The following is a 27,478-nucleotide window of genomic DNA, read 5'->3' on the forward strand; positions in this document are numbered from 1 at the left end:
CAAGAGCTTGAGTCATTTAAGTATGCTATGCTCACTTGCTTGTCGACAACTACTTGAGACAGTCTATCTGAATTTCCAAAAAGCTCTAAAAAGATTCACCACCAAAGATTCTTGAAGAAAGTGAACTTACATGAGACAAGGGGAAATTGTTCTTCTACAGCAGTATTTAAAAAGAAAGCAAATCAAAGCTAGGAATAAAACGTTGAATGGTAAGGCAAAAAAGTTTCCTAATGCTATAGAACTTGTTACTTGTTCAAGTAATAAGAATAATAAAAATGAAAATTAGCTGTGAAGAACACAGACGATTTCACACATACTAGCGGCATAAGACAGTAGATGCAAATCAACATAAATAAGCATAAAGCAATGCAAAGAGGGAAAATGCTTTGTAAATTTACAAATACAATGGCAGTCTCTGAATCACCTGTTACCACGCAAGCAAAAAGTTACTGCCGCTGCAAGAAATTTTTTCCTGGATTAGCACTTGAACATTCAGAAATTATCAAGAAAGCAAAACAGGGTGCTGCAAGTGATTGGGGAATGGATAAAGACACCACAGAGGGCACCATTATACCAACGTGCAAGTCCATAGCGCATCTGCATTTTGTTCTCTGCATCTCAAAAGGCAAAAGGTGGAAGAGGGGTCAAGAAAGGCGGCTAGGTTGACCTAAACTAGGAAGACATTTCCTCAGAAAGGTGGGTTTAAATATTTAGACTAAGATTCTTCAACTTTAGAAAGAAATAACATGTAGAACAATAGAGACCTAAAATCTGTAAGGAAATAAAAAGGGAATAATTACTCACTTTCTCACGCTACAAGAACTAAGGACATCAAATAAGTCACCAGGATGCAGGTTTCATTTAAGTCTCCTTCCTCCCTAAACAACCCCCAGGTAAGCCGCAAAATTTAGCTTGTCATGGATGCCAACAGTCCAGCTAATTCCTTCTGAACTAAGGAACAGAAGTCCAACAAATCTTTACATGTAATAGTTCATCACCTTCAGCTCAGGAAATTTCTGGGCTGCAGATTTTTAGAACAGCATCAGGAGGAGTATCACAATATGTTTGTCCTCCTCTTACATTCTTTCCACAGCATCTGGTATTGATTGACAAGAGGCAGGATACAGAGTAGGCAGACTTGTGGTTTGACCCAACGTGGTAGTTGATTCTGGTTTCTGAAAAAATACGACAATCTAGAAAGTTTCCAAGCATATCTCCTGCAAATAAGCTTTTTACCGTAACGCTCAGAATTCAAATGTGTCTCTCAGCTTGCACACTGTATTTAATTCCTACCAAGTCACCCTTCTTGTTTCTTCATACGGATGACCAGAATCACTTGTTTATGTGGATATGCAAAGCTTTAAGTTAAAGCACCTTGTAACTCTTATTTCAGTTATACATTTTCCAAGCAGCGAAATTCAGAGGCACACAGGGTGACTGTCAGAACATCAAACGATTCAGCAAACCAGAATCCACAATTTTCTGAATGACAATTTTATTTCTGGTCAAGAACAGCACTTTTATATAAGAGGGTTGTTAGGTAAGTCCTTGCAATAAACACTGAAGCATTTAAAAGCCTTTCACATATCTTTCGTATCACTCAACATCAGGTCCCTCTCAAGAAGGGACAAAACACACGATACAACAGAACGATGGAAAGTTGAGTGGAAAGCATGTACACCAATGCAGAACTGAGTCAATAAAAGAAAGGATATTTTTCTTTGTAGGAATTTGGCTTTAACATTCAGTAGCAAAAGTACTAAAATCTGGAGAGGTGGCATCTGTAAGGAAAAAAAAAAAACAAACAAAAAAAAACCGCACACAAAACACTGTCTACTCCTGGCTGTAAACTTCTACCTTCCAAACGCGCTAGTCAGATCCTTCCTTTGCACTGACTCAAATGTTCTGCTCAAAGGGAATCCCAGCTCATTATAAAACACTGTTCAAGTTTTTAAATTAAACTTTCTCTTTCCACTCATTTGAAACTAAAAATTTCTTTGCTTGCAACACTGTAGGGTGCTGATGCATCACGCTAGTGCTCTAAGGACCAAAGTATATCTGGTTCCCAACTGTTCTTGGAATATGATCAAAATGTTTCACTATCTCCTCTTTACTTTACACTTCATCATATGGCTCACGTAATGCTTTGAAGAGCAGTGTTCAAGACAGCACGATTCACTCTGCTGATACACAGCACACAACTATGACGGTATACTACCAAGTGATTCTATAGTCTTTCATTTTAACTTGGCCCATCTTGTACCTAGGCTGGGATGTGCTCAATTAATGAATGGCTATTTAAAGCATTTTCAGTGTTCTGTGATCACAGACTTTTAGGCTTGCATTGTTTCTTCCCTTCTTGTTAAAACTACATAACATTCAAATCCTGGTCTGAAAACAGAATTATTAAATTTATTCTTGTGGTTTTATGCAACTCATTACTATAATCTCAGAGCTTCACAAATATGAATTGTCTGGACCCCAGTTTGAATCAGTAAGAAGACAGAGTTAAAACCTTCTATTAATGTTAAATGCCCAGTATACAAGTATTTTATTAAATATTTGTACATTCAGTGACTACATTCAACTGACTTCCGGTAGATCCCTCAATATTCCGTTCAACTAGACTACTGGGTTTCACAGCAAGCGCTCAGAAGTTATTAACTCCTAGTTACTGGTTACTTGAAAAAGGCTTTGCTTACATGACTGTTCTAGTATTGCAGGCAAATTCTGTAATTCTAGCCAGGGACGAAATCCAGTTCTCCAGCACTCAAATGTTTTAATCAAAAGATGTTTGTTTCTTTTCCCTATAATTGCATGTTTCATATAGAGGTTTTAAGGCTAGATAGGAAATCATACTAAAAAGCTCTATAGCTTGTATAACTGATAGTTAAAAATCATACTATCAAAATCTTCTGTGTAATAGCTTTACTTCATCTAAAGCTGTATTTTAGAGTGATCTAGTTCCAATTTAAAAATTCTTAATGATGGTCAAGCTGTAACACCCTTTGTAAGTTATTCAAATAGAAACACTGGAAACTCTCCACATGGTGGAGTTATTCAGCATGCTGATGGCACAGTGCATATCCAAGCTGATTTGGGAAGTCATTCAGCACTGACCTAGACGATAACACTTTCAACCTCCGATGCTCAGAAATCACAAACAGGTAATCAATCATGTTTCTTGCATCTAATGCGTTCTCTACAGGTACATCTGTTTATTTTAAAAATCTCAAGCAAAGCTCCAGCTCTGCTCCACACTGTTACATGACCAAGGAAGTTCAGATTTTCTTCCTCTATCACGGACTACAGGATTGTTTGAGAATAAAAGATTCATATAGCAACCTGACATTCCAGAACGCCCTGTCAATTCAGTCATAAATCACACCTTTCTTCTTTAAGAGTCTACAAATGAACAAAGCTCCAATCGGCATGTTTACCTCAGTACAAATTACTCTATCAGCAGAGGAGGCATCCATACAAATATCTTAGTCTTTAGCACAACTACTAGCATAGCATCATTGCTCCACCCAGTTCTTCACCCTTGGACTTTCACCTTCTTGTGAATGATTTCATATTTATCCTCAGTTATTCCTTGTTCCCTGGTTTATAATACAAACTACATGATATACCTAGATTGCTGTATTTACTCTCCCAATTTTCCCTTACTTTTTCTCAGGGCAAACACATACATGCTGAAAGTGTTTAAAAAAAAAGGTCACATTGTTATAAAAATAACCACACTATGCAATACTCACTGCAAAGGACACAAAACAGTTTTAATAAATGCTTTTACATGTCAGTTTTATTGCATAATTATCTTAGGCTATGCCAAAAGCACTTCATCAGATACAGGTGTGTGTAGCACCACTACTTGTAGAAACAACTTACATGACAGGAAGCAAGAGAGGTAATGACATTAAAAAAAAAAATTAGGATAGCAATAGAGGGCAAAATAAATGCAATAAAATTGAAAGAGAATACACAACAAAACAGAAAATTGTTTTATTTGAAACCAAGTTCGGTCTTCCAAATGAACATTAAAGCTACAGAACAACATCCAAGAAGTCTGTCGGATTCGAGAAGTCATTAGTTGCTTCTATATTTAGAAAATCCACAACTACACGCATTCAATTTAAAGGAAGCTGTTTCGCTGCAGTTTACTGCCCAATTAAATCAGATGAGTAAAACAGGAAGCTATACTAAACGACAAATGAGTCCAGCAAATGCACTGGGCTCTGCCTACTGTTAGTTCACTGGAGAAGCAAAGCAATGCTATTACAGGTATTCTAAACAGGAAGTACCACAATTACGGAAAAAAAACGCCTTTGAACAACAGAGGCATGCTGGAAAAAAGCAAGCAAGCATTCAAAGCACTTCAGTTAGAAGGGAGAGAGGAGGAAGGACAGACAGTGAATTTAAGGTTTTAACTCAGAACTACTTATGAAAGACTTAACCTGCAAAATGCCAACACAGAAATAAATTGCATTTCTTCTCATGCTTTTTTTTCCTGCAAGCTTAACAGCAGCTCCTTCCAAATGCCTACTGTGAAAGCAATCAGTCCTGTATTAGGCAGCAGACGATATTTTGGGCATATAACCTTCTGCAGGTGAACCTTTTGCAGGTGACTCCCAAAAGATCTTACTGCTCTTCTATGCTTAAATCACGTCAGCTATATAGCACCACTATTTCTTCAAATCTGTTAACACACAGCAACGGTATCAGAACACTGAAGATAAATTTGAGCAGGACATGACACCAGAGAGTCTCTGTAGGTTTCTTTCATCCCCCCCAGAAGAAGCTGGGGGGGGGGGGGGGGAAGGGAGAAACCAAGAAAACCAACAGCATCGCAGGTGCTGCAAACGTGGCAAAGTGAAATATATTTCTCTGCCTTGCAAAATCAAGATGATCTGGCTAAAGTATTTTTTCTCCAAATCAAATCATAAAAAGCTAAATTTTTGTCAAGGCCTCATATCAAAAACTACTGGGAAAAAAATCATCATTTAAGGCTGCAAAAACATAGTATGCAAAGACCAGTTTTAGATTGGAAACAACTTCATCAAACCACTCAATGGAAACTTCATCCCCTTTTTCTTTAAAACTGGCAGAAGCTAAAAGATTCTGTAATCTAAACTCCTGTTAATTATACATCTTTACAGTTACACTCACTGTCTACCGCACTGAGTTCCTCCTTAGTGACCAATATATATAAACACTCTTCTAAAATATGAGGCTAGATTAGACAATTTAAAATTACTCAGGATATCCCATCTGCACTAACATAATATTATCCCTCATCCAGTCTTTGAAATTTCCCCATAATTCTGGGGAATTCCATATATACTTAATAAAAAAAAAAAAAGAAAAAAATGTCAGTAGACCTTATATTTAAGCCATCTACTCAAAAATCCTTAGTTAAAAGTCATCCAGTCCTGTCTAAGTCCAGTTAATTTCAAAATACTTACCATCACTGTTGTATGTTACATGATTACAAGAATACAGGAACAAACCACCATGGTCCAGCTTGCTTATAGTATGGCACAAACTTGCACAGGGCTAAAACATTCTGTTTTACTTTGCAGACCACTTTCCATGGTCTTCAGAAAATACTTTAGGCTTTAGGACTCCCTAGAAAATTTCCTCAGCAAAGAAAGAAATGTTTAATGAGGCAAGGAACTTTAACTTTCCAGACCCATTCCTACTACCATTCAGCTTCCTTTAAAAATTCAACAGTTTCACAAACTGACTTGCATCAATATTAATTAGCAAATAATGTTTGAAAGTTGTAAGCAGGCATTTGCATACCATCAAACAAAAATTTCTGAGTTTGTTTTACCTCACTATTTTTCTAACAGTCGGCTTCATTTTCTTGATAAACATCCTACAATGCAATGCTCAACTACTTCGTCATCCACTCAGTACGAAGCAGCACTACTAAATGCTCCATGCCACCTTCACAAGCTGAGAACTACCAAAACCATCTCTACAAAAATCTCATGCAACCCACGCTTGAATATAGAGAAGTATCACTTATCCAGAAGATATTATAACTTAAGTAATGCTTGGACAAAAGTTGTCTTCATTAACTAAAACCAGAAGCATCTTAGAAATCCAAATTTCTACACCCAACAGTAACCTGATAATCTCATTCTATCTAACGTGACCTGGATATAGCTAAAAAGCAAATTCTGGCAACAGCATCAGAAGTGTACAAACAGGGACTTAAATCTGAAACACTTTCTCAGTGATATGATAATGTGAAAATTTTAAAATAGATTCAGATATTCTAATTAAACTAAAATAGAAAACTTACTGATTTATATATGCTTTAGGAGTAGACCAAGTCATTGTAATTACATTTCCATTGTTATGTAATCATTAGGGTTTTTTGTTTTGTTCCATAAAGAAACAAAGCCTTAAGAGTTTAACCAAAATAGGATATTTAAAGGCTAGTGGCTTGAAACAAAACCCTTGCAACTTTCCTGGCAAACCAAGTTTCCTACATTTTATTCTCACTCATCTTCACAACCCTAAAAAGTTGCTGTGAAATGTAAGGGAAAAAGATATTAAGAAAGTCTATCAAGAATGCTTCTTTCAGTATTTCTTCCCCTCTTTAATCTCATATTCTTCCTTTGTAAATTCAAAAGCAAAAAATTATTTACCTGAAAAACAATCTATAATACAAAAGAAAAGAAAATTAATGTACTAAACTCAAGGTGGGAGCTCCAGAATTCAAAATTCAGATCATTTTACTCATAGAAGTAGAGTTAATCCAGCACAGATATAATTAAGCTGTAACATAATCACCATTTTCACCATAATCACCAGAATAAATCAGCTGACTTTCACAGAATCACAGAACGGCTGAAGTTGAAAGGGACCTCTGGAGATCATCTAGTCTAACCTCCCTGCTCAAGCACGGTCCTCTAGAGCATATTTCCCAGGATCACATCCAGACGGGTTTTGAATATCTCCAGGGAAGGAGACTCCACTACCTCTCTGGACAACCTGTTCCAGTGCTCAGGCACCCTCACAGTGAAGAGGTTCTTCCTCACGTTCAGATGGAACTGCCTGGGTTTCAGTTTCTGCCCATTGCCTCTTGTCCTTGGCACCACGGAAAAGAGTCTGGCCCCATCCTCTCGACACCCTCCCTTCAGATACTTGTACACATTGATGAGATTGCCTCTAAGGCTTCTCTTCTGCAGGCTCAACAGGCCCAGCTCTCGCAGCCTTCCTTCATAGGAGAGAGGCTCCAGGCCCCTCATCATCTCTGCAGCCCTCCGCCTGACTCTCTCCAGAGGTGCCATGCCTCTCTTGTACTGGGGAGCCCAGAACTGGACACAGTACTCCAGGGGAGGCCTCACCAGGGCTTGAGTAGAGGAGGAGGAGGATCACCTCCCTCCACCTGCTGGCAACACTCTGCCTCATGCAGCCCCAGGATCCCTTTGGCCTTCTTGGCCACAAGGGCACACTGCTGCCTCATGCTCAACTTGTTGTCCACCAGCACTCCCAGGGCCTTCTCGGCAGAGCTACTTTCCAGCAGGTCAACCCCCAGCCTGTCCTGGTGCATGGGATTATTCCTCCCCAGGGGCAGGACCTTGCACTTGCCTTTGTTGAACTTCAGGAGGTTCCCCTCTGCCCAACTCTCCAGCCTGTCCAGGTCCCCCTGAATGGCACCACAGCCTTCTGGTGTGTCAGCCACCCCCCCCCCCCCCCCGGTTTAGTCTCATCAGCAAACTTGCTGAGGGTGCGCTCTGTGCCTTCCTCCAGGTCATTGAGGAATATATTGAACAAGACTGCACCCAGGACTGACCCCTGGGGGACACCACCAGCTACAGGCCTCCAACTAGACTCTGCGCCACTGACCACAACCCTCTGAACTCGGCCATCCAGCCAGTTCTCAAGCCACCTCACTGTCCACTCATCTAGCCCACGCTTCCTGAGTTTACCTAGGAGGATGTGATGGGAGACAGTGTCAAAAGCCTTGCAGAAGTCCAGGCAGACAACATCCACTGCTCTGCCCTCATCTGTCCAGCCAGTCATCCCATCAGAGAAGGCTATCAGATTGGTTGAGCATGATTTCCCTTTGGTGAATCCATGCTGACTACTCCTGATCACCTTCTTGTCCTCCAACTGCTTAGTGAGGACCTCCAGGAGGAGCTGTCCCATCACCTTCCCAGGGATGGAGGTGAGGCTGACAGGCCTGTAGTTTCCTGCTTCCTCCTCCTTGCCCTTTTGGAAGACTGGGGTGACATTGGCTTTCTTCCAGTCCTCAGGCACCTCTCCTGATCTCCAGGACCTTTCCAAGATGATGGAGAGAGGCCTAGCAATAACATCCGACAGCTCCCTCAGCACTCGTGGGTGCATCCCATCGGGGCCCATGGATTTATGCATGCCAAGTTTGGACAAAAGATCTCTAACCAAATCCTCCTCCACCAAGGGAGAGATTCCTTTCTCCACACTTCCCCTCTTGTCCCCAGGGTCTGGAATTCCTGAGGATTGGCCTTATCAGTGAAGACTGAAGCAAAGAAGGCATCCAGCAACTCTGCCTTCTCTAGATCCTTTGTTACCAGGGCACCCGCCCCTTTCAGCAGCGGGCTCACATTTTCCCTAGTCTTCCCTTTGCTATTGATGTATTTGAAGAACCCCTTCTTGTTGTCCTTGACATCCCTTGCCAGATTCAATTCCAACTGGGCCTTAGCCTTCCTTGTCACTTCCCTGCATACTCTGACAACGTCCCTATATTCCTCCCAAGTGGCCTGTCCCCTTTTCCACATTCTGTACACGTCCTTCTTCTGTTGGAGTTTTGCCAGGAGTTCCTTGCTCATCCAGGCAGGTCTCCTGCCCGCTTTGCTGGACTTCTTCCTCAGAGGGATGCACTGATCCTGAGCCTGGAGGAAGTGACGCTTGAATATTAACCAGCTTTCTTGGACCCCTCTTCCTTCTAGGGCCCTACCCCAGGAGATTCCCCTAAGTAGGTCCCTGAAGAGGCCAAAGTCAGCTCTCCTGAAGTCCAGGCTTGCAATCCTACTCATTGCCCTGCTCCCTCCTCGCAGGATCCTGAACTCCACCACCTCATGGTCACTGCAGCCAAGGCTGCCCCCAACCTCCACATCTCCAACTAGACCTTCTTTGTTTGGTAGTACGAGGTATAGCAACACACCTCTCCTCGTTGGCCTCTCCATCACCTGGGTCAAGAAATTATCATCAATGCTCTGCAGGAACCTCTTGGACTGTTTGTGCCTAGCTGTGCTGTCTTCCCAACAGATGTCAGGGTGGTTGAAGTCCCCCAGGAGAACTAGGGCCTGTGATTGTGAGGCTACTTCCAGCTGTCTGTAGAAGGCCTCATCGATGACTTCCTCCTGATCAGGTGGCCTGTAGTAAACCCCCACCACCGTGTCACCCATGCTAGCCTGCCCTTTAATCCTTACCCATAGGCTCTCAACTTGCTCTTCATCCACCCCCAGGCAGAGCTAGTTGCTCCCTCACATAAAGGGCAACTCCACCACCTCACCCTCCTGGCCTGTCTTTCCTAAAAAGCACATAGCCGTCCATGACAGCATCCCAGTCATGTGAACTATCCCACCATGTCTCTGTCACTGCAATGAGATCATGGCCCTGCAACCGCACACAGATCTCTAACTCTTCCTGCTTATTCCCCATGCTGCGCACATTGGTGTACAGGCATTTCAGAGAGCCAGTCGAGCATGCAAGCTTCCCAGGAGAGGTGCAAGAGGAGCCTCCATAGCCATGTCCCATGCTGTCTCCCCTGGCTGTATGCACCCGCTGGAGGCATCCTGACTTGAGCGGTGTTTTACTGACTCTCCTGCCACTATACCATTCCCCTTCCCCTATCTTTCCTAGTTTAAAGCCCTCCTTACCAGGCTGGCCAACCTGTTGGCAGACACGCGTGCCCCGCTTGGTAAGGTGGATCCCACCTCTCCCCATCAGCTGTCGCTCTTCAAACAGGGTCCCATGGTCATAGAAACCCAAACCGTGCTGCCAACACCAGCGGTGCAGCCAGTTGTTAACTTGGAAAACTCGTCTACTCCTCCTCCCATCCTTTCCCCTCACAGGCAGGATTGAGGAGAAAGCGACCTGGGCTCATTAGCACCCACATGGAAGATCAGCAGAGGGTAGTAGTCCGATGCAAGGACAAGCCTTGGCAGTCTTTCCACGACATCTCTTATTTGACCCCTAGCAGGCAGCAAACCTCTCTAGACAAGAGGTTAGGTCAGCAGACAGGTGCCTCTGTCCCCTGCAGCAGGGAGTCACCCACAACAATCACCTGCCGCTTCTTCCATGGCACAGGGTCTGTCAGGCCAGTTGCCTCCCTTGAAGTCACGCCCAGCTCCTCCTCAGCTTGGAGGGTGCTAAACTTGTTCTATTTAAATGATCAACCTGCATCTCTAGAAAGAATTCTCTCTTTGACACTCAGTATTCATTCCAACTATTATTAAAATCATAAAAAAAATAATTTGATTAACTCTCTGAAAATAAGGACTTATGAAAAATGCGAGTAGTACCACTTCTCTATTGAAAAGGTTGATCGTTGAAGGAAAAAATTAACAACTCTGTCCTCATTGGTTTTATTTCATTTAAAATAATTATTTTTCAAGAAAAAGCTCAGCATAAGCTTTTTGGTTGAAAACAAGAAAAACACATTCATGAAGCTAAATAACCAATTTACTCTTTCTGTGTGTCTTCTAGAAGATTAAATTGCAGCCCAAGCAATTCTAGCAACTACTTTTTTCTATAAGCAAACATAAGGACAAGAAATCCTTGACATAATCTTCACATACAGAATGAAAAAGAATGGATTTTTATGTCTTGCTATGAAAAAAAAAACTACATTTAAATCATTACTTCATGCTGTTTATATCCTAGAATTGTAATAGAATTTAGGTTGGAAGGGACCTCTGGAGGATATTTAGTTCAACTCTCTGCTAAAGCAGAGCCAATTAGATCAGGTTCATCAGGAAACTGTCAAATGAAGTTTCGAATGTTTGCAAGGACAGACTGCAGTGTCTCTCTGGGCACCTGTTGATCGTTCACCTGCTGGCTGTGCTTTTGCAAATAAAGCCCGGTATATGGCTGGCCTTCGTCACTGTAAAAGGACTCTGCTGACTCACGCTCAGCTTGTCATGCAACTCTGACCTCCAGGCTGGAAAGCTGCTTTCTAGCCAGTCAGCCCCCAGGCTATGCTGCTGCACAGGGCTACTCCATCCCTGGCGCAGGACTTCCCATTTCTCTTTGCCAAGCTCTGTGCGGCTCCACCACTTCTCCAGGTGCCTCCGAACAGAGACTGCCTGCCAGTATATCAGCCACGCCCACACACCCCACATTAGTCCCATCCAAACATACTTGTGGAGATTACGCTCCGTCCCATTATGCACGTGGTTGAAAGACATTACCCAAGAACTGGCCCGAGAACTGATCCTGGAGGGATGCCACTTGCAACCTGCTGCCAGCTGGACTTTAAATGACTGATCATAACCCTCTGAGTCTGGCAGCCCAGCCAATTTTCCACCTTTCTAGTCCGTATCTCACCAATCCGGATATAAGCATACTATAGTAGACCATCTCTAAGGCCTTGCAGTCTCACAGACTTGTACTTTGCAGAAAATCATCTACAGCATCATACTAGATTTATGGTTCCTAGGTTAAAACACATACACACAAAACACAAAAAGAAATCAACAAAAACAACAAACAAGAAGTTAGTTATAACATTTATATTGTGGAAGTGCTTCTAGATTAAGAAGTTAAGAGTCCATTACCCAACTGATATGGTAAGTATCAGTTTCCACCCCAAAAAACTTCTTATCATTCCTGTTGCTTTTTCATAGGAGCACTAAAGGAAAAGCCTCCTATAATCATCGCAGATCTACTACCCTCCTCAAAAATTCTATTTGTCACAGTGCTTATACAAAACTTTATTAGTAGCACACCAGTATTTAGAGATCAATTTATACAGTATCAGTACAATACAGTGCAGATCAGTACAATCACTTTAGAAATATAAAATAACTTTTGCTATACTTTTCAGTAGGGATTCTGCTTTCAGCTGTACTCCTGCTATTAAAAGCATAAGCTTTCTTTCCCAGAAGAGTCCTCCTTTCCATTCACCAATAACGTTTAGGCCTCTTAGCCAATAGCAATCAAACTTGACAGAACAACAGCATCCATGATCAGTACCAGAGAACTTGTTATTAACAGGATTCTGAAGAGTTCCCCCCCAGAACATGAAAAACATGCTATAGATTTAGAGCACTTAAAAGAAAGTGCCTAATTCTATACGTGACGCATTATAATTATTCCATCATATTTCCAATAGCCTGATCAGGAGTCAATCCACTTGCTCTCACTATCTAAATTAAACTATCAGTGCGGTTCGATTCTGCCTGATGGTTTTACTGCAAGGTACTATCCCATTCAAAGTTAGAAGTTACATTATTTCTTACAGTTCTCTTCTGTAAATTAATTTTTCATGTATTTTTTTTTTAAAAATTATCATTTATGCTATTACAAATCAGAATAATATAGTTTTGAAAATTCAGTGAATTTTACTCAGTGAGACAAATACAAAAAATAAAATCAACCAATCTAATTCTGTTCTGGTTCATTCACTTTCTGTCTTTCACCGATGCCATGCTGGATTTCAAACACGCGTTTTCGTAAACAACTTTTTTCTATCACTGCTTTTAACTAAAGAAAATATTTCCACTAGACTTCAATCTAAATATTAGAGTCAACTTGAAGTCTTGTCACTTTAAGAGGTTTTCTCTTTCTAAACGAAGGATTCATGTAGAGCGCAAGTTCCCATGACTACATGGTACACGTTCTATCAGGATTTATCTGAACAGCATACTGAACAGAGCGCACCAAAGAGCACTTTCACAGTTTCCTAACTGATGAGCAAACATGGAGAAGCCTGTCGGGAGTTCATAGCAAGAAGCAGTACTTCTCTAAAAACTATATGAGCTACCATAAAGTTGTAAGAAGTACTGTCAAAAATGTTCCTAAAATGAACAGATATTCTCAGAAGGTAAAGCAAATTAATCTGGCATGACTGAGAGCTATCAGTGAATATTCTTCTGGGTTTTTTCCTCACATCAGTCACAACAAGGTAAAAGGAGACTGAATGCTTATTAGTCAAATGTTTCTACTACCACCAGATGAGAGGTAAAACCAATTATATAGTAAACGAGTAAGAACTGTATAGCATGTAAATGCAAAAGCATGCACATTTGCATTTTTGTGAAACATGCTATTGTAAATACAGTATATTGCTATCGAGTCTCTTCCATATTTTCAATATCCTGATCAGGAGACAACCCAATTAAAAACTGTCAGTGTGGCCTTTATATGCACTTTAGAACATGTACCCACTTTTACTTCTTTGGTGCAATTTGCCATTCACTCTAAAATAATAATTATCCTGAGCTACATTTATTAAACAAAGAAAGTTTTCTTGCCTGGCTCTTTTAGGATGCTCTGCTACCAAAAGCATGCTACTATGAAAACTGAAGATAGCTTTGTACTTAGAGTTGATTCTTATATAACTGACCACAAGCAATCCATGAGGCAAGGCTGCTTCTAACTGCAGCACATGGCAAATTAAAAGGTTAGGAAAAGCTGGGTTTAAGTGTTGTGCTACTGGGGTCTCCTGGATTCTCGGTTTCTGCTGTTCTTTAAATTAAAAACAACACACAAGAACTAGGATGTTGCGATTTATGTGCTGTAATCATACAGAGACAATGCTTCAGGGGAAACAAAGTACTAGAAATGATAGAAAAGTTACTTTCACTACGGACAGACACACAAAATAGAACTTACTGGTTTTAGCATAGTACAGACTATCGAACAAAGTATGTCTTGCCATCTAAAACAAAAAGTTGATTAAGAATGCAGTCATTTCTTTCTTTCCTTCCATATCCTATGGAAGTGCTCCTGTTTTCTTGCATGGTTTCATCTGCCTCCCTTGTTAGCATACCTTGTCACTGAAAAAGGGTCTTGTGGAAAGGTTCATGATATCACTGCAGGTGAACAGACCAAACAGCTATACAGCTGCTTTGAGTGCTGCACAAGTTTCTACAAAAACATACATAGGAAGAAACATTCGTCCCCCAATCCTCATCCCAAATGTCTTTCCCCCTCAACAGAACAAGAAAACTACAGAGAAACTAAAACATGAGGGGACAAGTTACATATGGAAAGCTATGAAAATGATCCCTATACAACATGCTGTAAGAAAAAGGCAAAAATGAAAAAAAAAAAAAAAAAAAAAACCAACACAGAAACACCTTCCCCTTCCCCATCTCAAATCTTAGGTAGTGTCCATAACATGATGGAGAAGAAGACTGAGAAAGTTGCTTCTCTCTTCAGGTTATGCTATATTACCCTGTGCTGAGAACAAGAAAACTATCTTAGGCTGAGCAGCAGTCAGCCATTATTCCACTGATGCAGCGTGCCTTTATCTGCTACAGGCTCAGTCCGCAAAACAGACCTCTCAGCTCTAACAAACCAACACAGTGAGAAACAAAATGAGCAACGGTCATTGCAGGAATTTGTTTTTAATATACCTGCAGCCACATTTTATTGCACTCACCAGTTAAACGTTTAATAAAAAAAAAATAATGCCTATAAAAAGCTCTAATTGTTAGAGAGGATGTTTTGAGTTTTCAGCTTCTCACTGAAGAGCAAAAAATAACATTAGTCATTGAAGATGCTCAAGTATTACAGGAGCATACGAGTAATACAGGCATCAGAAACGATCACAATTATTCCTTTCTGTGTTATCATTTCCCAACTAACCCAGGTACTGTCACTTCCTATCTAGTCAGCCAGTCTAGAGGGAATTTAAACATTTAAGTTTAACCTCTGTATTTCAAGATAGGCCAGCAAAACAGTCGGTTTAGAAGACAGACTCAGAACTGCCTGGTCACGATAACTGACTTATCCTTCAAGCGCAAAGATGTCTTCAGCTGGAGCTGGGAGACAATGGAATAGTAAAGAGTGTTGTGGGGATCTCGCATGCGCGGCACTTATTCTCTGAACAGATGTCATCATTCTCTAAGAATTCAAACGAACTCGCACAAGAATATCAATTCAAGCTTTACAATCAACTGCTCAAAATCTATTTGAGTAACAAAATCATGGAGCTACTGTGGATATAAAAGCAGGTTTGGCAAGAATAAAGCAGAGGCTATATTTTAAGACCCCGCATCAGTGATCTGTCTATACTATACATCATTATTTCAACAGTTCGTTTATTTTATTTTTTTGCTGATTAATCACCCATGCAGTTATGCAGTAATCTGCCTCTCTGATTCTGATCCAGTATCAATGGCATTACAAAAACATTCACAGTGTCATGGCAGAAAAATGAAGTTAAAGATGTCTTCATTGTTATGAATGTAATATTATACTAGAGAAATTCACATGAAAAAGAGCAGAGATTTCAGATTCCCTTTAACTAGAACTAGACTGTAGTATAATGAAACTTTTTTGCTTCCCCTTGGAGTTTGAAAATATTCGTTATTCTAGCATTAGAAAGAATGAACTCCAAAATTTGTTTACTAATGGACATCAGACAGCACTTATGCTTAAAATAGTTATGGTTTTAAAAATATCTAGCAGTTCTTTGGCAAATACTTGGCTATGAGATGCCTGAGCTTGGATACAGTGATCCAAAAGCTTTGATAGAATGGATACAGGGTCTGTTTTGGCTCTGGTGTGATTCAATGACAAAAACTATGAGTTGTTTCTCTTAAGAGGAAAAAAACTTGTGAAATTTCAAAAATTTCAATAGTTTAAACATCTAGCATGAGAACTTTCTAGTTAACAGATTGCTATGTATCAGCATGTACTTACTATTTCTCCCTGATAATATCACACTATATTTAAATAAAGTTTTTTTTTTGTTTTTTTTTTGTTTTTTTAAAACAAGTCACCCATAGCCACGGAAGTCCTTCAGAGAATCCTTGCTGGGCATCTAAACTTTTTGAGGTATCTCTTCATATTTTGTCAGGCTGTCCGCTAAAACCTTATCGAGAGCGAAGGCAAACCGAGTAAGAACGTCTGCTTCGCTTTTTCACCGGAAAAGTCTCATAACTGTAATACTTAAGTGTATCAATCGCCTCCTTCTCCCACATCCCCAAAAAATCCATGAGGGTGCATTGCTGGCTCATGGTCAACTGGTTGTCCACCAGACTCCTTTTGAGGATCTGGGTGAAAATTTCTCCTCCACAGTTAAAAGGTGGATGAACTAAGAGAATCAGCTGGGGTGGGGGGAGGGGGTCTCCTTTGAGAATAATTTAGTTATAATAGGAAGAGAGTGACAAATAGGAGAGATGACAAAAAAAAAAAAAACCCAGCAACTGATTCCATAGTCTATTTTAAGATCAACTTATTAATTGCAGCTAAGGATCTGGAAAATCACTATTCTATCCTGCCTTCATGGAACAAGATATACGTAATTCCTCCTCCATCCCTTTCCCCCCCAAAAACACGCAAAAAAACAGCCCTATTCCTTTTTTGTCACATTCTTAATGAAAAGGTGGTTCTGATCCAACTACTGATCTTAGCTATGGTAAGACTTATACCAGACTAAGGGACTGTGATATAGATTTAACTTTCATTAATTTAATTCTCCTACTGTTTACTAAGTACCTTTAGATCACAATCTTATTTAAAATAAAGAAAAAAAATTACTTTCTCCCAAAACCATCTTATAGCCACCGGGGTAGTATTAGTTATTACGTTGAATTAAAATAGCTTTAAACTAAGATACCGAGCTAAGACATTTCAGGCTGCAGAGCCATAACAGCATAGAGCTTGACACAGTCTGCAAAAGCCCACCGAGGGCTTCAACCCACCTGCAACATTAAGTTAAAAATCAAATAGCTGAAAGGAGGGGATCATCCAGTTTGCCTTAATATAGTAGATTCACATCTGAAGTTTGGGAGCTGCTTGAAGAGCTCTTCTGCAGTCCATGATGCATGGACAGTAGCAGCTGTAATAAGAGCCACATAACAGCCATTTCAACCTTCCAGTTTCAGTCCACTGCTTCACATGAATCGGAGGTAAGCAGATGAACAGAAACCAACCTACCTAGCTTTTTAGTAGCTATCCTGGGAACTACCTCTGCAGCTTACAACTACAACAGAGAGAGTCAAAGGCTCTAATGGAGCACTTTGCTTGTCACATTCTGACCATCTGCATTTCTTCGTGCAAATTAATAAAAATGAACTTGGGAGAGTTATAGATTTTTGCCGTATGTAACAGGAGAGCATATTTGTACCTTATCTGCCATTAAACAAAACTTTTATATTATTCTTGATTATCTATCAATATAGGAAAAAAGCCCAGAATCAATTTAAGCTGCAAACATGGGTTCTATAGGGTACACAAAATACAGTTATACAAAAGAAAACCAAGAGGAGCAAGGCAAGCACTGCATGTGCCCACTACTCTCTATTATTCCGATTTACTACTGTCGAGTCACACATTAAACATTGATAATTTTCACTATCCACATTAAGTAGTGCAGAATACTGTATGTATGTATGTATGTAACTTCTGTATCTAAAATGCCACATCTGGGGTTTATTTGTAAGGGCACTACCACACCCAGGACGTACTGGTGCATCTCCCAGATCAGGAAAGCATTATACTTCCTTACCCTAGAAGTCAACAGTGAAGGGAGAACACAGGTAGAGAGGTCTCAAGTTGTGTGTAAAATATTTTTACTTAACTGTATGTACACTATCATCTCTACTACTAAATATACATTGGCTGTACCTATTCCACATAGTTAAGACCAGGGGGCAGCAATACTGTCAAACACAAAACAGGTTGATTTCTGATAAACCTATATGCAAGCATCACTTAGTTACAGATAAAGCAGTTACGGCTACAGAAAACTTACAGAAGTTAATCAAAGTTACATAATTAAAAAGAAATAAAATACAGAATTCTAAATGCAATTTCCCAATCATTATATTACCAAGTAGGTTATTGCAAACAATAGCACTATTAACATTTTGAACACTTGAAAAATTTTCTGTTAAATAGGTATTAATTATTTTTAATCTTATGGAATTAGATTTTTCTAGCCCCAAGTCTATCAGAAGAATGCCGTGGTTAATACTCTTTCCTTGCATAGTTGCACACCAGACGTTTTGCTCATACCAACTCATTCAGCAAAATTAAAAAAAAAAGTCTAAAACCAAAACAAGGTACTATAATTATGAAACAGCAGTAAAAGGCTGTCTTCTTTCAGTGTTACTATACTAGCACCTTCAACCAAGTACAGCGGAACAGAAGAGCTACCCACTGTCTTGTTTTAAAGTCCTTCGCCAAGACATTGCCTGGTAACTGCTGACCTAGCCCATAGGAAATCACCCCGATACCTCAAATAGGAAGCACTGAACTGGTATTTCATAAAGATTAGCTCTGTAAGTTTATTTGTTTTCATGCTCACGTTTCTCAACAGTGAAGCAGCTGAAGATTTAAATGACAACAAGCAGAAAAAAAAAAAAAAAAAAGACCCTGAGGCTTCAAGGTTGAGATGACGAGACCAAATAATCACCCCTACCGCACTACTTTGCTCTCTTTTTGCCACCTAGTTCCTCTTCATACTAATTTCTCACCCCACATTCATCCCTGCCTCCTTTCTTAAATGAAGTCCTCCTTGGCAGGTCTCAGCAGTCCAAGTTCTGCGTTGACTGGCTCTAGCGACTGACGAGGGAAAACCGCTGCTAACGCTCCCCCACCAAATCCAACCTTCACCCTTCCTCTGCGCTCCCACCATCAACACTTTTCGCTCTCGCCACGCTCACCAACACCAGAGCCACCAAGAGGTGCAAGGCCGACGCTGAAGTTCAAGACACCTTGACCGCTTCGAGCGCTAATCTTTCGGGCGTCAGGCGGGAAAGGTTTCTGGGGCTAACTCCGCACAAGAGCAAAGTCCCACAATTAAAAGAGCAGAGCCGATTACACGCATACCGGTGCCTCCAGCTCCCTTGGATTCGGGCGGGCAGTGCTGCCCCTGATGCTCTCCCGCCAAGACACCAAAAAAAAAAAAAAAAAAAAAAGAAGGGGAGGGAGGGGAGGAAGGGGGGGATTATGTACCTCTTCCAGCAGCGTGACGGTGTTTCGGCAGTTCTGCAGCCGGGTAGTGAAGCTGGAGGTGGTGGGGGAGTTGTAATCCTCGGTGGTCTCCGCGATGAACTCCGACACGGTGATCTGGTCCGGCATGATCCTGCCCCACGGGGAAAGGCCGGCCGGAGAGAGGAGCACACGGGTCCGGAGGGGAAACCAAATTTGGCGGGGGGGAGGGGGGGGAAAGAGAGAGGGAGGACAAAAAAAAATTAAAAAAAAAAAAAAAAAGAGGAGACGGGAAGATGTTAGGAGCCAGCAGAGCCCCGCAGCATCAAAGCAGCCGAGCGGCGGCGAGGCGGGGGCTCCCCCCCTTCCACATCCAGCCTCTCGCCCCGCTGCTGCCGGGCGGGAGGCGCGGGGGGGGGGGGGGGCCGGGCCGGGCACCCCACGCCGCGACACCCCACGCCGCGGCACCCCACGGCGCGGCGCGGCGGCCAGCTGCGGCCCCCGACGGCCGCCTCGCAGGAGCCCGGCGCCGCCGCCGCCAGCCCTCCTCCTCCTCCTCCCCCGCGGCCCCGCCGGCTCAGCCCCTTTCCCCACCCGCCGCCGAGGGCGGGGAGAGTCGCCGACCCCCTCACGCCGCTGCCTCAGCCGCCGCCGGGAAGTTCAGCACTAACTTGTGCGGGCTCCGGCTGCGCCCCCCGGCCGGGGGAGAGGACGGGAGGGCCGGGGAGGCGGCGGCGGCGGCGGCGGCGGCAGGGGGGGGAGGAGGAGGAGGAGGAGGCGGCGGCGGCGGCCGCGGCGCGCGAGGGCTCCCGCCGCCGCTGACAGTCACCGGGTGACTGACACGCGCTGCCCTGCACCCGCCCGCAGCCGTTACGTGGGCAAACAAGGAAGTGCTCTGCGCAGGCGCGGCCGGCCGGCTCTCGCCTGCTCCCCCCGCCTCCCCCGGCCCCGCGCCCGCGCGCGCGCCCGCCCCTGCCCCCCTCCCCGCCGCCACAGCGGTGAGGCCTCGCGCGCGCGGGCGCGGGGAGGGGCGGGGGGGGGGTGGTCGCCCCCCCCCCCCCCCGTCCTCACAAGGGCGCGCAGAAAGGCGGCCGGTGGCCGAGCGGTTCCCCCGCCGCGGCACATGGGCGCCTCGCTGACAGGCGGCCGGGGGTCCTGGGCTTCCGCGGTGATGCGGGAGACTCGGACGGCCCCAGAAAGGCGGTTTCCTGCGAAAAATGCCCTGTCACGATTTTTTTTTTTAATTAACCCTCGCCCCCCAAAAAAAAAAAAAAAAGTGAGGTTGAACTTTCCAAGCCAGCCGGCTTTGGGCGTCGGGGGTCTCGCTGCTGCCCAGCCCGCGGAGGGAGCCCCCTTCAGCTGACCGGCCTCAGACAAATCCCAAGGGCGAGTTAGGAGGCTGCCTCCCCCCTCCCCCCCCCCTTCGTGTCCATCACAGCCGGTTAAAGCCCTTTTGCCGTTTTTTCAGCACTCACAAGCCCTCCTTCTTCAAGCATTTTATGATGGGAGGAATGAAGATATTATTATAACTTGAAGCAACTCATCCCTGATACAGTCATCACGGTTTTTACTCCCCGCATACTTATGTAATCGTTAAGGGCTCCTATTACATCCCAGCAGCATCGCTGAAGCCTCTGTTACCGATACGTGTATTACTAATTCGGTTTCTGAGCCCTTTCAAAGCGAATGGAAGAGTGATATATCACTGCCGAAGTGACCGTATGGAGCAGTTCACCGCTGTGCCCTCCTGCGTCCAGGAAAACAGCAGCGATAGCCTGAAATGTTCCTAATGGCATCTCTGCGACCTGTCCTTCGTGTTGTTCATCAGCTCTGCATCCTTTCAAAAGTAATGTTTCTGAATAAGCTTAAACAGACTTTATTCATTGTTGCATCGTGTAGCTGGGAGTTGGCAGACAGTGACAATGAGAGGGATTTTTTTTTTCTTCTTTTTTTAGCCTGGATTTTTGGGCCCATATGTGCCTTTCTAAAGAAGGCTGGGTCTCAGGGGGCTGAAGTAATCATGGTCATCTGCTACTACAGTCTGATTTTTTAGTCATAAAATGTATTTTCCTTTCTTTTTGTATTTGGGATTCTCTTCACAAAAGAGATCTGATAAACGTTCTCAAAAACTGAACAGTTGAAAACAAATAACTGTGTGGATGTGTCCATTTCCAATGTTTTCATCACAATGTTCTGTATATAAGGACCTATTCCTGTATTATGATGCACTTAGGCTTTTAAGTGATTTTGTGTGTAATCCTAATAAAATTACCATACAACTTAAGGGCAGTTGAAAATTTCAACAAAATGCTGCAGTGCCTGAGTAGGCATAAAAAGGAGATGCCTGGTTTGTGCATAGCTGTAAAAATGATATCATCAGCAGGATTTGCATGCAGTTCTGCCAGCAAAAATATGACCAATACTCCAGGGAAATGGTCCTGCCTGAACATGTTTCATTCTTTGAGTTCATTGCCTTAGCAGAAGCCCTCCATATGGCCATATGATTTCTGCGGATTCACGTGATCCAGCTTTCCTGCCCCCAAAACCTGAGCTAATACAGATGATTGTTAAACGTCATGAGATTCTCAGAGGAAGAGTAGGCAAGAAGAGGAGGGAGCCAAGAAAAGAACCGTGTGGGAGTTGCACTGAAAAATGGATTGGGAGGCAAAATTGAAAGACTGAAAAAGCAAGGAGAGTGGTAGGAAGAAAATCAATTGAAGATCGTGTCATAAAAGCAGTGGAGGAGGAAGAGATATCAAGAAGATAAAAATGGCTGGCAATATTGGAAGGAGAATAAAGAAGAACTCCTTTTTGGCTTTCGGCCAGGAAAGAGTTGTTAGTAACATCGAAAAGACCTGGAAGAACATGGAAACTGGATGGGCGAGGGTCTAGGATACAGCCTTAGGGCCACGCAGGACCGCTGTGATTTCCTGCACAGTACGGATCGTGGACAGCCACACAGCTATTCCCAAGTCAGACCTGTCATCTGTGGGCGAGCTACAATATTTCTTTTAGAAGGATATCTGATCCCCCTTAAACAGATTTCAAGGCCAAATCCATCGCACTGCTGGCTGGACAGGTTTAATTGCTTGACTACTGTTGAAGCTGAATTGTTCCTCTCCAGGCTGAATTTATTGAGTTAAAGCACCAGTCTTTAGATTGTACCTTGTCTGCTGTCCTAAACAAATCCTGCCCCACAGGAGTGTGGACAACAAAGCTGGATATGCTACGATAGAAATGGTTTCATTCTGCAGAGAACGGTTTCACTCTTTAAAGAAATTTTAAACCGCAGAATTAAAGAGCACGCTCAACAAAGGAAGGAAGGAGACAGGCCAGGAAAACTGGAGCAGTGAAGAGTGACAGAAATGAAGGTGTAGTCGAGAATGACAATGCTGAGCTTGGGTGTTTCATCATCAGGAAAAAAAAAAGATCTTTTAAAGTAAGATATTAAATAAATTTAAAAACTGAATGAACACAGAAGAATACTAGGAAAAAAGAAAACAGGAAAAGGCCTAAAGATAAAAAAGGCCTATTACTCTATTTCTTTGTCAGTTCTTAAATTGTTAACTTTACTAAAGAGAAAAGAGTGCTCGCTTTTGCTGCTTTGAAGCAGCATTTGATCTTTCGCTATAAAAATGCTGGTACAGAAAATAACCCTCTGGGCATGACTTCTTTAGGTTTAGATTATCTCCACTTGAATTCACTGGAAGCAAGGATTAGTTACTTAATACGATGTTAATACACGGTAAATGATGCTACTTGACTATAAAAATGTGCCTACCTTTAAACTAGTCAAATTATGTAACTGTTTCAGATATCTTTTTGTGGATCTCATATTTAACCATGTTTCCTGTTTTGAATGTGGACCGTATCTGAGATTCAGCTCTAAATTTATAAGATGCACCTTTCTATAAATTGTCACTAACTGAAATCACTGTTTCACTTCACAAATGTCAAAGAATAGTCATCAGAGTGTGAAAGTTATATTTCACAGCGTCTGCTCTAACGATATCTTAGTCTGTGATAGATCCTGGGGGAGGCAATGCTGCAGCCCGTGTAAGATGTGCCAGCAGAAGTTATGCTTATGCTCTTCGCTGTTGGTATTCTGATGTGAAACGCGTCTCCTTGTCCACCCTAGGACAAGCTAGCACAGGTGAGAAGAGTGCAGACAGCCCTGGAGCCAGAAGTCTTTATTGCTGATACATTACAGTCAAGGAAGTTGCGCTGTCCTGCTGTCCCACCCAGTGACTCAGTCTACAAATCCATCGATTCCTTGGCTTTTTATTGAGATTGCCAATGGGAGAGCTAATTACAGTTGTAATTATACTCTTGCAAGTTGATAATATTTCTATCGTATTTGCAGGCTTCACCAGGCTTAGGGACGGGTTAAGGAACATAGCAACAACAATAAAAAGTACTAACACGGGCATTTTGCAATAAGTTGAATAGCAACTGCGGTATTTTTCATTTTATAGTACTCTAGTCATCTTACATTTAGACTGAGATCATCAGTTCATTCACAAGAGCCAAACAATAGTCATCAGGTGATGACGAATATTGTCATCACTGCAGACTTTCAAACATTACAAATATGTGCCAGAGTTGAATAGCTGTGTTGCCTAGCTCTTTATGTCATCAGTGCAATTAACTGTTTTAACCACACAGCTGTGAGACAGAGAACAGGATTATCTATTCCCCTATAGATAAGGAGTCCTATACAAAGGTTGTTGCCCAGCTGATCAAAAGCAGGTTGTAATTTTGGCTATCTAGCTTTAGCCATGTAAAGTCAGCTCTTCAGGGTGTCACGAGCTAGGATCAGTGCCTCAGCCCAGCTGAAGTGCATGGCAGATCACCTGCTAGGTAGGATTATAGTGCCCTCGTAGAGCTGCCCCAGGACCACCCTCAAGGCCATGCTTGCCTGCTGCATAGATAGCAAGCTTACAAGTACAAATTCAGGCGTGGTTGCTTCTTGGCTTCTGAAAACAAGCTTGTCCTAGGGCCTTTGGCTATGCATGGAAAATGCTGTCAAGCATGCTCAGGCAAGCTGCCTCCAGGGCCATTTGCAACCTGTCGGCACGGCAGTGAAATAAGCTGTTAGCCGAAGAAGGAAATTGTGCACGTGGCCACTATGTAGATGGCTCTCCTTGATAAGTATAGACCTAGTCATGCTAGAGTCCTGCATGTCAGATTTGTTTTTTTCTAGTTTTCTTTTTTCTTTGTTTTTTTAGGACTATTTTAAAATTTACTCCTTGTAAGTATAAAAGGGATGATGCTGTTTTGCACACTAGTTTCCTTTGTTTTCAAGTTTCTCGTCCTGGCTATCGCTGTTGATAGAACTGGAGTAGACCAGACAAACACTAATATTTAATTAAAACTTTGAATTGTTGCAATATGCCTATGTGAGTAACTGCATAGTTGTTATTATGCTCCTTAGCGTCTTCACAAACGTGGAAAGCATCACCACCTCACCAGCAGTGAATAGCAACAGCAGCATGCTAAAAATCGTCAGGAAAATATCCTTAGACAGGCTGTAAGGATGCTATACTGATGTTCTGGCCAAGTTTGTGGTTTGGTTTCAGCTAAATGCAGCAGTCAGCATTACTTCCAGTTCTCTTTTCTATCTAAGCCATTGCACAGGATCACTGTATGGTATAAGGTAGCTATGACATTTGATTCCAGAAGTGAATGCATTTTGTTGGTTGATTTGAGATTCCTCAGGAGAAAACATATATGTATGCATATTACTATTGTTACATATTTATAAGTTTATTTCCAGATAACTTTTGACAGAATTAATGGGAAGTGCTTATTTTAATTTATGTCCATAAGTATTAGAATATCCACTAGTATGTCTAAATATCAACTCTTCTCGTTTGGATTGAATGTTGGGCTTCAGAGGATAAGAGCCTCAAATGGAAAAGAATTTTAGCAGGGTGAACTTGGCTTTTTGTTTTCTATCGTGCTAAAACTCAGTAAAACGTTTTATGTTAATGAAACTCCTATAGTTTTATTTTGAACAACAACAACAAAATTTATGTAAGGACATGTGACATCACCACTTTGTACTTCAGCCGGAAAAGTTTTCTCAGAAGGAGTTTCACGTCCAGGAACAGCGTCCTCTCGGAGCACTGTTTTATCAACTGACTGAACCTTGCATGAAATCTAACATCTACATATTTTAACCTGCAGCATGTTTACACTTTTAATATCACACAAGATATCACATAAGTGCATGAGGTACTTACAGGAAAAGGCAAAGTCTATTTTAAACATTGAAGCCTACATCACACATTGTGACTGGTGCTAATTTGCTTGAACTTATATGGTAAACTGCAAACTGCTTTGGCTTAGAAAAGAAGGCTGTGGGATTTGGCATTTGCAAACACATCTTTAAAATCGTTGTACCGTTGTAACAGAATAATCAGGTAAATTTTCGGTCAAAGGAAACAGCTCTTTTCTAAGCCGTATCCGGCATGCACTCTGATTGACGTTCTGTATGTTTAAGCTACAGTATTTAGCAATATGGCTTATGAAACACACGAGCTGCATCAACTTTTGTTGGTGCTCTGTGACTGTTTTGAATACAAGAATCAGCTGATTTCAATTTTAATATTGGCATCTCCAAGCATTTGCCTTCATTTGGTATTTAAAATTCAATCGGAAAACATAAGCAACTGTCTTGGAAAATACAGTATTAGTTTACAAGCCTTTTAGCACTGGCACTGGTGACTTAAACAAAACGTTCCTTCTGAATTATTTCAATATTAATATGATAGCAAAAAGAGAACCCATTGTGTTCTCATTATAAATGGCATTTTGGTAACATTAAGGTCTTGCATTTTTAACATTATATATGCTAAATGAAATAGATGATTAAATCAAAATATCAGAAGTATACAACTGATGATATATTTTACATGTTATTTACTTGAACAGCCTGTGCAAGGAGCTAAACTGAATGATAGATATGCTCAAATAGTCATCTCAAAGCACAGCTGAAAAGAAAAGCGCTGGAAATGGAGCACTGAGTTACACAAGATTAAGCTGACTAATTTGCTGATTCAGTTTTGCCTTTGTTTTTTGGTTTTGTCATGCAAGATCAAGAGTCATGCAGACAACCGCATAATGGCATTCCAGGCTCCCAGTAACAACAACAAGCAATGGGCTGTTCTTCTGAAACCTCCATATCCACCAAAAAGAAAAACAGAGAAAATTGTTAACTAGCGGCAAGGGGTACCAGACAGGGAACGTGTGCTCTCCTGTTGTTGCAGAGGTGCTGAATTTCACATTTTCATTGCATGCAAGTTTTTTATTAGAGATGCTCATTCAAGAAGCCTTATTCTAGTTCATAGGAAAAATAATACTGCATGCATCAGGACAGATTCAAACGGAGCTTCAAACAGGTCCTTCTTCTAGAAGGACCGTATTTTAGAGAGTTCAGAGAGGTCAAACTCTTATGAACGCTGATTGCTGAGAAAACAGTCAGCAGACCTTTTGGGTATATTTGGATTCTGGCAAATTCAACCCTTGCCTGCAGTGCAAATAGGAGACAGCTTATTGCTGAGACAGTCATGAGAGGAACTGGATCTGTTATCCCAACGATATTCACCTACGCCATGCCAGTGAGGATGAAAGCCAGCACAGTGGAAACCTGTGCAGTAGTTATCCTTGCTTTCATGATCCTGACTAAACTCTTGGAGGATTGTTGGGAAGAGCATGGCAGACACATTTGGCAGGAAAAGGGAGGAGTTAATGTTGGTTAGCATGAGAGTAGGTCATGCCAGTGGAATCGAAAAGCGCAAGATGAAGACAGTATATCATGATCGGGTACAGTGGTTCTCTGTGATAAAAGCAAGAGAAATATGAGTCCTTTCAAAGAAAGAATTAGTAGTAGCTGAACATCTGAACATCTTTTTTTTTTTAATATGAGAAATAGCAGTGACTAGAATCAGAGTGATACTGCAAAAATGAACATGTTGCGGGGCAGCTGGCATAGCAAGCTCTCAAAAAAAGATTTTTTTTTTGAAATAATGCCTCAACCTACACTGCAAACATTTCAATATTTTCTCTTTCCCTCTGCAAATGATATGGCTGTGTCCTTATCCAAGCACATCTCCTGGTCTACCTAAGCTGCTAAATGTAAATTGGTGGCAGTATGCATCTTGTCTGCAATGAAACTGGAGATTCAGGCCAAAACGAGCCTGGGAAGCAGTTTGAGAAATAAATAAAGGCTCTGTAGACATTAGATCTGGTCCTTGTGTTGCCACTTACTGCTGTGACATGGCATTTGATCGCTACGTGCATCATTTCTCTGTCTGTGGAATGCAGACAATTACATTTATTTTTCTGAGTGAAAGCACACTGG

The 27,478-nt window shown here is 42.0% G+C and overlaps 1 protein-coding gene across 9 annotated transcripts in view; it reads right to left on the reverse strand.

Annotated features, from left to right (window-relative positions):
- ASAP1 (ArfGAP with SH3 domain, ankyrin repeat and PH domain 1) overlaps positions 1 to 27,478 on the reverse strand; it is a 186,311-nt gene that overhangs the window by 106,686 nt on the left and 52,147 nt on the right. For 5 of the 9 annotated variants that reach the window (XM_068933309.1, XM_068933308.1, XM_068933313.1 and 2 more), the window contains one exon: positions 19,138 to 19,267. In XM_068933309.1, the coding sequence (XP_068789410.1) occupies positions 19,138 to 19,267 (130 nt within the window). Of the gene's footprint in view, positions 1 to 19,137; positions 19,268 to 19,707; positions 20,015 to 27,478 lie in introns of those variants that run through there. The other 4 variants (XM_068933314.1, XM_068933315.1, XM_068933312.1 and 1 more) reach the window with 4 other exon arrangements.

Source organism: Struthio camelus, chromosome 2 (assembly GCF_040807025.1).
Source record: "Struthio camelus isolate bStrCam1 chromosome 2, bStrCam1.hap1, whole genome shotgun sequence".
Classification (NCBI taxonomy): domain Eukaryota; kingdom Metazoa; phylum Chordata; class Aves; order Struthioniformes; family Struthionidae; genus Struthio; species Struthio camelus.